Source organism: Erpetoichthys calabaricus, chromosome 12 (genome assembly GCF_900747795.2).
Source record: "Erpetoichthys calabaricus chromosome 12, fErpCal1.3, whole genome shotgun sequence".
Classification (NCBI taxonomy): domain Eukaryota; kingdom Metazoa; phylum Chordata; class Cladistia; order Polypteriformes; family Polypteridae; genus Erpetoichthys; species Erpetoichthys calabaricus.
In genome coordinates, this window is record NC_041405.2 from 4161548 (window position 1) to 4171090 (window position 9543).

Below are 9543 nucleotides of genomic sequence, written 5' to 3' on the forward strand. Positions count from 1 at the left end.
TTTCTTTCTTTCTTTCTTTCTTTCTCACCTCCGCCTTGTCGTCTCTCTTTGCATTTCCTCTTCTCTCTTCACCCCCCTCCACCTTCTCTTATTCTCTTCCTCAATCAAGATGAATTTACAATCAATAAAAATGAGGCCCTCTCACTCCAACAAGGCCATTTCATAAACACCGTCTGAGCCCCCCTAAACACATCAGGACCCCATCCTCTCTAAACCCCCCATTTCCTGTCCAGTTTTGGTCCGCCGGCCGCTCCATTTCGTAAGGCCCTCTCTAGATGCCAGCGCAGGGGTAACCTGAGGTTATCCACGGCGAGGAGGTGGGTGAGGAAATGCTTGCTTAATCTCTGAGTAATGAGGGCTGTAAGATGGGCAGGGTTTGGCACACACTGGTGCGACGGTGTGTTTGTGTGATGCACGTACCTTTGAGTGCAGCCGTGTGCAGATGTCTGCCATGTGTGTACTCCACGGGTGCGCTGTGCTGGCGAGTTGGCTGTGTGTGAATGCACCCTGTGTGATCCGGCTTGGCCCCCTCTGCTCATCTCTCACGCACTTTTTTTTTTCTCTCCTCGTCCCTCCCACATTTCCCTTCAGTCCTGTCTGATTGAGTCCACTGGCCGAGCAGTCCATTCGGTGTCAGCTGTTCCCCTGCATATCCCTGAGCTGCACACTGTTAGCATACCAGAATTCGGTGATTTCTTCCATGGTGACCCTGGGCTGCATCCAGAAGGTGTCCTCATTCTCCTCCGTTGACCTCTTGGACCGGCTGGGTGGTCGCTCGAGAGTCCCGTTTTGGACGGGCTTTCTGATGGGCCGAGGAGCTCTTCGCATTAACAGCTTGGTGCCCAGGAACACAGTGGTGCTCATGAATATGCAAATAACCAACCCCAGAATGGCCAGGATGATCAGACAGGGGCGTCGGAGGCCACGGTGGAGGTCCATCCCATCCAGACCTCTGCCGCAGGAGTCATTTGTAGGTGGGATTGAGGGTCTTCTGGTTGAGAGGCTCCACCTGGTGGTGTCTTCCATAGCATTGGTCATGTGATCAATGGTTTGCTGAAACCTGTTCCAAACACTGGTGCCAGGCTGATTGCTTGGCTCACTGGGACTGGTGAGGTCAGGTCCAGCCCACACACTGGTATCAGACTGGGTTCTGGTCAGCTCAGTGTCATATTGGACAGTGGTGACAGGCTGGGCAGTAATAAACTCATCACCATATAGGGCACTGGTATCAGTGGTGAGGTTGATGCCATCTGTTACACCAGTCTCGGTTGGCTGGCTACTGATGAGGTCTCCTCCTGCTGGGACAATGGAGATGTTACTGCCATCTTGGACAGTGGTGAGGTCAGGCCCACTCCAAACAGTGGGGTCAGGCTGGCTACTTATGAGGTCACCTCCATCTGGGACAGTGGTAACAAGCTGGTTGCTGGTTAGGTCACCCCCATTGGGGTCAAAGGTGATAGGCTGGCTGCTGGAAAGACCGAGTCCATCTTGAAATGTTGTGACATCCTTCCCATGTAGGTCCCCAAAGACTTGCTGGTTACTGGTGAGGTCATACCCTCCTGTGACCTTGGAGATGTCACTCCCTGCTGAAACACCGAAGATGCTGGTGACAAATTGGTAACTGGTGACAGGATCTCCATGTGATGCCCCAATGGCAGTAGCAATTGTGGAGTCCCCTGTGCTGGGCTGAGTAGTGATGAGATCTCCTCCATTTGGTACACCACTACTGTCAGGCCATTTGCTGGTAGGCAGAGACCCTTGTGGCACACCAGTGTCTATCGACAGACTTGACACACCTCGGGCAGTGGTGTCCACCTGGGTAGTAGTCAGGCCTTTATCATCTGGGGCACTGGTTGGTGGCTGACTGCTAGTGCTCTCAGATATACCAGTTCCAGGTATTTCACTGCGGTGGTCGCCTCCATCAGGAACACTGGTGAAGTCCTTCCCATCTAGATGACTGGAGACATCACCTACCCCCAAGGTACTGGTGACCAAGAGGACATCAGTCACATTGTGGTCTTGGGCTTTATGCTGGTCACTCATCACAACTTTAGACATGGATAAGTAGAAGAAAAGGAGAAGGACAGGGAAGAAGGGGATCATCCTCTGTGACAGGCGCCACCAACCACCAAACACTGTGAACAAAAAGGAGGAGACTTGAGTGAGCATCTGACCCTCTGATGCCCCTCTGAACAGATGAGACCACCTGCCAAGGGACCTCCTTGAGAGCTGAACTCCCATTCCCAGTTCCCCTCCACCCCACCACCACCACCACCACTACGAAGGCACTGCAGAGGCCTTGAAGTTGACAGCAGCCGACCTGAAGCTTAACCGTGTAAACCGTTTTAACTGGCGACCACAGAGTACAGAATCAGTCGCGTGTCCTCGAGTTACCCCAGAGGCGCCAACTGTGAGTGGCCCAGCGTCCCCCCTCCCACTCCCCACCAAGAACCGAACGATAATTAAGGAAGGCCCCGACGGGTCTCCGCTTACCTTTCATGGCCAACGGCACGATGCCTGCATTCTGCCTCAGAGGGGAGGCTGGGAGATGCAACTTCAGGAAGTGCAAACGAGGATGTGGTCGGTGATTCTGAGGAACGGATGACTTGCACTCTGCGAGCAGCGCCACCCTGAGCCGCGAGAAAAACAATTGCACGAGGTCAGCGCTGGCAGGGCGGAGGCGCTCAGAGTGTTTATACGCGTTGGTGATGTGAGTTGCTATTTAGGTCTGGGAAAGTTAAGGCCTTCATTTTTTTTTTTTGCAATTCGTGTGGCCTGTTGTGGCATCCAGGGGCCGGCAACGTGGAGATTGCGCCATGCAGTGTTTCGGTTAGGGCGACTTTGTTTTTTTTTTGTTTATAACGATACGAAGGGCGGAGTGGCGGCTCTGAGGTAGGGATCTGCACTGGTAACCAGAAGGTTGCTGGTTCAAATCCCAAAGTGACTCTACTCTGTTGGGGCCCTGAGCAAAGCCCCCTGCCCACCTCACCAGCAGCAATCCAAACGTTTCCTGGTTGGTCTCCCATCTGCCTACTGGCCTGGGCCCAAACGTGCTTAGCCTTCAGGTGGATGAGCTGTACTGAAGTGCCGGTGGGGTGGCTGCTGGCTAAAAGGTAAATGCAGTTATGAAATATTTACAGCCCTCTTGTTCATTTTATTGCTAGTCGTATGGCCTCGTTGCAGTCCATGACACGCCCAAATGAAGCACTTAAGCTTCAGCAGGCTTTCACATTTTCAGTAAGACATCTTACAGGGGAGAATATGGAGAAACGCTCATCCCCGACTGAAATCTAAATGTTTTCACTCAAATCGAGAGCCAACAAAAATAATAATAAAATACACAACTCATGGAGCCTGAAACGGCCAAGCAAACTAAAGGTACAGCAAGTCAGAATATCCTTGATCTCTGCTGTGTGTCCCATGGTCTGTGGCAGTGGGGACCCCCTGTGGCTGCAGGTTTTTGTTCCAACCAGATTTACAATCAGTGATAATAATTGATAACAGCTAATCTAATTTAATTAGCTGGTCTTTTTTACTCTTCTCTTATTGTGCATTCAGAAAAACATAACAGTGTGCATGATTTTAACATTTATAAGACATTTAGAAATATTTCTATATGATTGAAGTAGAAATAAATAAATAAGTAGAAATAACTCTCTTATGTTGTTTCTCCTATTATTTTCCATCCATCCATCCATCCATTTTCCAACCCGCTGAATCCGAACACAGGGTCACGGGGGTCTGCTGGAGCCAATCCCAGTCAACACAGGGCACAACGCAAGAACCAATCCCGGGCAGGGTGCCAACCCACCGCAGGACACACACAAGCACACCCACACACCAAGCACACACTAGGGACAATTTAGAATCGCCAATCCACCTAACCTGCATGTCTTTGGACTGTGGGAGGAAACCGGAGCGCCCGGAGGAAACCAACACAGACACGGGGAGAACATGCAAACTCCACACAGGGAGGACCCGGGAAGCGAACCCTGGTCTCCTTACTGCGCCACCATGCCGCCCCTATTATTTTCCCCTTTTCCTTTTCCATTTAACCCTAATAGTGACAATTAACAACCAGCACAGCAGACACCCGGGATGATGAAAGCAGAAACGACTTTAGTGTCAGACCCACTAATTAGTAAATAATCAATTAAATAGATAGATAGATAGATAGATAGATAGATAGATAGATAGATAGATAGATAGATAGATAGATAGATAGATAGATAGATAGATAGATAGATAGATAGATAGATAGATAGATAGATAGATACTTTATTAATCCCAAGGGGAAATTCACATATAAAAATATATATATATATATATATATATATATACTGTATATCTATACTAATAAAAGGCAAAGCCCTCACTGACTGATTCACTCACTCACTCACTGACTGACTGACTGACTCACTCATCACTAATTCTCCAACTTCCCGTGTAGGTGGAAGGCTGAAATTTGGCAGGCTCACTCCTTACAGCTTACTTACAAAAGTTACGCAGGTTTCATTTCGAAATTCAAAGCGTAATGATCATAACTGGGACCTCTTTTTTGTCCATATACTGTAATAGAGTGCACCTCCATGGCCGTGGGAGGCGGAGTTGCGTATCGCGTCATCACGCCACCCACGTAATCACGTGAACTGACTGTGAACGCAGTACGTACAAAACAAGGAAGAGCCCCAAAGAGCGCTGAAGAAAACATTCATTACACAATTGAGAAGGCAGCGAAACAATAAGAAGCGAGCGAGTGACGCATACAAGCATATTCATAAGTGCAGCTACTGCGGAAACAAAGCACGGTGTAAACCGTAAGTTTAAATTAAGTTTATAGAAATGCTCCCGCTGCCGTTTGCAATACCATATTCGCGACTTACAAGTTTAATGAGAAGACACGAGGTATAAACGAGACTTTGGTTCACTTTGTAACGGAGTTAAAATTGCTGTAGCAAGAAACGTTTAAGTGCCGAGTCTTAGCTAACATTAAATAAAGCTGTGGACATCGCAACATCACACAAGAGAGTGGCTCACGTGAACATATGAAGCGACTGACGCATACAGACATATTCATGAGTGCAGGTACTTCGGAAACAAAGAACCGTGTAAACCTAAAGTTTAAATTAACTTCATAGACCTACAAAAGGTTGCCATTGATTTGAGGCAAGATTGCTTTTCTCCTGTACAACTATACGTTGCATTCTCAACAGTAAGCTTGCACGGCTTGCTCATATTACAACCAGAGTGCTGAACTGACAATGTCATATACAAACAGAACAATCGTAAAAACAGGATTAAATAAAAAGGCTGCTTCCGTTGGCAAAGCAACTAAAAAGGAACACCTTATATGACGTTCGTTTATAAAACAGCGGAGAGGCTGTGTGAAGTCAGCTTCACAAAAAAACAGATCCTTAACTAATTTTTATTGGTATATTTTCACTCAATTTAAAAAGGTTTTCTTCTTAATAAAAATTTAAAAGCAGTACTTCGCCGCTGCAAAGCACGGGGATGTATATATATAGATAGATAGATAGAGATATATATGTATATATATATATATATATATATATAAATAGATAGATATATATATATATAAATTGTTATATATATATATATATATAGATAGATAGAGAAGATAGATAGATAGAGATATATAGATAGATAGATAGAGATATATATATATATATATATATATATATATGTAGATAGATAGATAGATAGATATATGTGTATGTATGTAGATATGTATATATGTGTATATATATGTAGATATGTAAATATGTATATGTATATATATGTGTCTGTGTGTGTATATATATATTTATATATGTGTGTGTGTATGTATGTATGTGTGTATATGTATGTGTATATATATGTTGATATATGTATATATATGCGGATGTGTATATGTATATATATATGTATATATGTAGATATGTGTATATGTAGATATGTATATATAAGTATATATGTTTATGTATATATATGTTTACATAACCTCTTTAACACACTACTTCTCCGCTGCGAAGCGCGGGTATTTTGCTAATATATATATATATATATATATATATATATATATATATATATATATATATAAATAACCGGAACACCTGCAAAAGCAGAGTGAAAATTAGGTTGAAAATACTGTTAAGAACTTAAAAATATATAATAATAATTCTTTGCATTTATATAGCACTTTTCTCACTACGCTCAGCAATTGCAGGTTAAGGGCTTTGCTTAAGGGCCTAACAGTGTAGAGTCACTTTTTTTGGCATTTATAGGATTCGAACCGGCAACCTTCCGATTACCAGTGCAGATCCCTAGCCTCTGAGCCACCACTCTTCTTATATTCTCCATGTAACTGCGTATTATCCTCTTTAATAAAACCCCTGTGTGCGTCCAGTGTCCGTGTGTGTGTCTTCTGGTGAAGTGCGCATGCGCGGGACACGGTGCGACGCTTTCAAAGCAGATGCTTCAAAGGCCGCCTGACGCGTCACACAAGACAGAGAGGGCGGGACCTATAAAATATCGTGCGGCCGATCCAATCGGATTTCGGTAAATGAGGTAAGACCTAAAACATAAAACACAAAAAAGCCAATCGGGTACTGAGACGCGGAGACCAGCTTCCCCATTGTTGTGCAAGTGTTCACTCTGAGGATGTCAGATTTGCGATTAAGAAGCTTGGCCCTGTAAAGTGTAAAGTGTCAGTCGTTGAAATGGTTTTCCTAAATATATGAATTTTCATGATATTACAATATGATGACTTTTAAAAGTGGATTTATTTTTGTGCACATTACATCAGTTGCTGGGGAGAATCTGCTGATTGCCCACTGTTGTGACAGAAAATTAAACGCATATTACGGACTGCAAAGCCAGTATTACTGTAAGAGAAAATTACAGGCATTTTACGGAAAAAATTTAATGAGGTAAAAGGTCCCATGCCATTTAATATAGACTGTTCCTACTAATGTTTATGAATTACTGTTCTAGCGCCCGTTCTTGTAACAGGCTTAATGTCTAGTATTTTAATAAAAATCTAACAAACTTGGTCTGTAATTTCTACAATGACTTAAAAACACAGATACTGGGAAATAATGATTCACTTAATTAGCCTAAGAGTTCAATGAAAAACAGAAGGTGTTTGGAACAAAAACCTGCAGCCACCGTGGGTCCCAAGGATCGAGTTTGGGGACCACTGGTCTGTGGGACCCCCTTTCAGACTCAGTATCCCACTGCTTAAAGTCCTCTCCTGTAGCTTGAGCAGGACTCACCTGATTAGATTCAAAAACAATCCCAAATAAATTCAACGTGCACCTTTTAATGTAGAAGATGTTTACATACATTGGGGTTACCCATGAGCCTTTGCACACATCTATGCAAATGAAATGCTGCTTCTAGAGTCTGCTGCAGATAATGACGGCCGCTAATAGTTAAGCAAAGCTGTGTTAAAATAACGTTAATTTTAAAGCCAAACACAGCCAATGTTTTTCTTTACAAATTAAATAAAAAAATAAGTGTAATATATCTGATAATACTAAGCACTAAGACTATCCATCCATCCATCCATTTCCCAACCCGCTGAATCCGAACACAGGGTCACGGGGGTCTGCTGGAGCCAATCCCAGCCAACACAGGGCACAAGGCAGGAACCAATCCTGGGCAGGGTGCCAACCCACCGCAGGCACTAAGACTAGTTATCATGAAATGCAACATCATAATGTTTTATTCCAATTCCATGGTGTACTTACTTTTTCGTTTGACTTTTGAAGGTGTTATTTTAAAAGCTCCTTGTTTTTATGGCTCTTTTTACTTTCCAGACAGCACGTTTCAAAATAGCTTATTCTTTACTTGAAAAGCTCGTTTTGTCGCCAGTCTCTCCATCAATTAATCTTTTGTATACATTGTTGCAGTTTTTTCAAAATGTAATGATAATTTATAATAATAATAATAATAATGCATTTTATTTTTTGGGGCACTTTACATTAGCAGTAAATTTCAAAAGCAACATAAAAAGATTAATACATATTATTTCCTTGAATTACCTTTTTATTTATCTCATTTAATACACGCGACTCTAATATTCCCCCTGAATCGCCAGGGACACACAAATAAACTTTATCACCCGACAAAGTCCCAACAGAAGCGAGCTCATCTTAACTAGCGACACATTAGTAAGTCTTCTTGATAATTCTCTCCTCGGCTCTTTGCAACCCAATCGAGCCGGCGTTCGGACAATTTGTGCTGCCTTGTCGAAATATGCTACTCGTGCAAATATTTACACGTCTCAAAGCCAAAACGTTGAAATGAGCAGGCGATTTTTTTATGGAATCACTCACTGTCATTTACTTTAATTATTTATTTACGTAACTTATTTATTGACTTGGGTGGCGTAGTGGTAGCGCTGCTGCCTCGTAGTAAGGAGACCTGGGTTTGCCACCCTGGTCCTCCCTCCGTGGAGTTTGCATGTTCTCCCCGTGTCTGCATGGGTTTCCTCCCACAGTCCAAAGACATGCAGGTTAGGTGCATTGGCCATCCTAAATTGTCCCTACGGTGTGTGTGTGCCCTGCGGTGGGTTGGCGCCCTGCCCGGGGTTTGTTTCCTGCCTTGCACCCTGTGTTGGCTGGGATTGGCTACAGCAGATCCCCGTGACCCTGTAGTTAAGATAATGGGTGAATGGATTTATTGACTTGATTCAGAATAAACGGATACTGCGCGTGCGAAGAACAGCTTTGGAGAACATTTCGTTAGGTTGCTTGGTTCGATAGAACACCTGCTAATTAGCTGACATTTTCTGCACTGGCAATCGGAAGGTTGCCGGTTCAGACCCCATAAATGCCAAAAGTTACTCTACTTCGTTGAGTCCTTGAGCAAGGCCCTTAACCTGCAATTGCTCCATATGACGTTAATCTGCATCCAGCCCTGCATGTAGGCCCTCCAACTTACCGGGAAGACTTGGGAGTTGGTGGCAGCACTCCAGCCACCATAAAAATCCTCCCAGTGTTCCACTCCTTCTGAACTGGTGTGGTGCTGAGGTGTCACCTGTCACACGGCTGCACTCGGGTCCTAATCTGGGGATCCTAAGATGATCTGTCATGTGGTGGGTGCGGCAATGCGCTGTATCAGCACCTGCTCCTAACCTCTACAATATGAAACAATAACACAATAAGGTTAAGTGTGAACCTGAAGAATTACATAAACCTCCAGTACCGTGGATATATACTACCTTCCAAATTTTTCAGAAATAAAATTGATTTTAAATTGGCCCTAGTGTGTGCTTGGTGTGTGGGTGTGTTTGTGTGTGTCCTGCGGTGGGTTGGCACCCTGCCCAGGATTGTTTCCTGCCTTGTGCCCTGTGTTGGCTGGGATTGGCTCCAGCAGGCCTCCGTGACCCTGTGTTTGGATTCAGCGGGTTGGAAAATGGATGGATGGAAAATTGCATTGAAAAGCTTCACGTTTCACCATGCCCTGCCGCATGTCACAGTATGTGGCACTGCTCTTCATTTCCTTGATTTATACCTTACCGACATTGGTGCAGGGGAG

At 44.3% G+C, this 9543-nt stretch overlaps 1 protein-coding gene across 1 annotated transcript; it reads right to left on the reverse strand.

The window, feature by feature from the left end:
• Positions 1–246: 246 nt before the first annotated feature.
• On the reverse strand, positions 247–2700 carry LOC114662251 (uncharacterized). The gene is made up of 2 exons (XM_028815643.2): positions 2494–2700; positions 247–2135 (listed from the first exon to the last, which is right to left on the reverse strand). Exons 1-2 carry the CDS (start codon positions 2498–2500, stop codon positions 634–636), a joined length of 1509 nt encoding a protein of 502 aa, XP_028671476.2. The 5' UTR covers positions 2501–2700; the 3' UTR covers positions 247–633.
• Positions 2701–9543: the final 6843 nt, after the last annotated feature.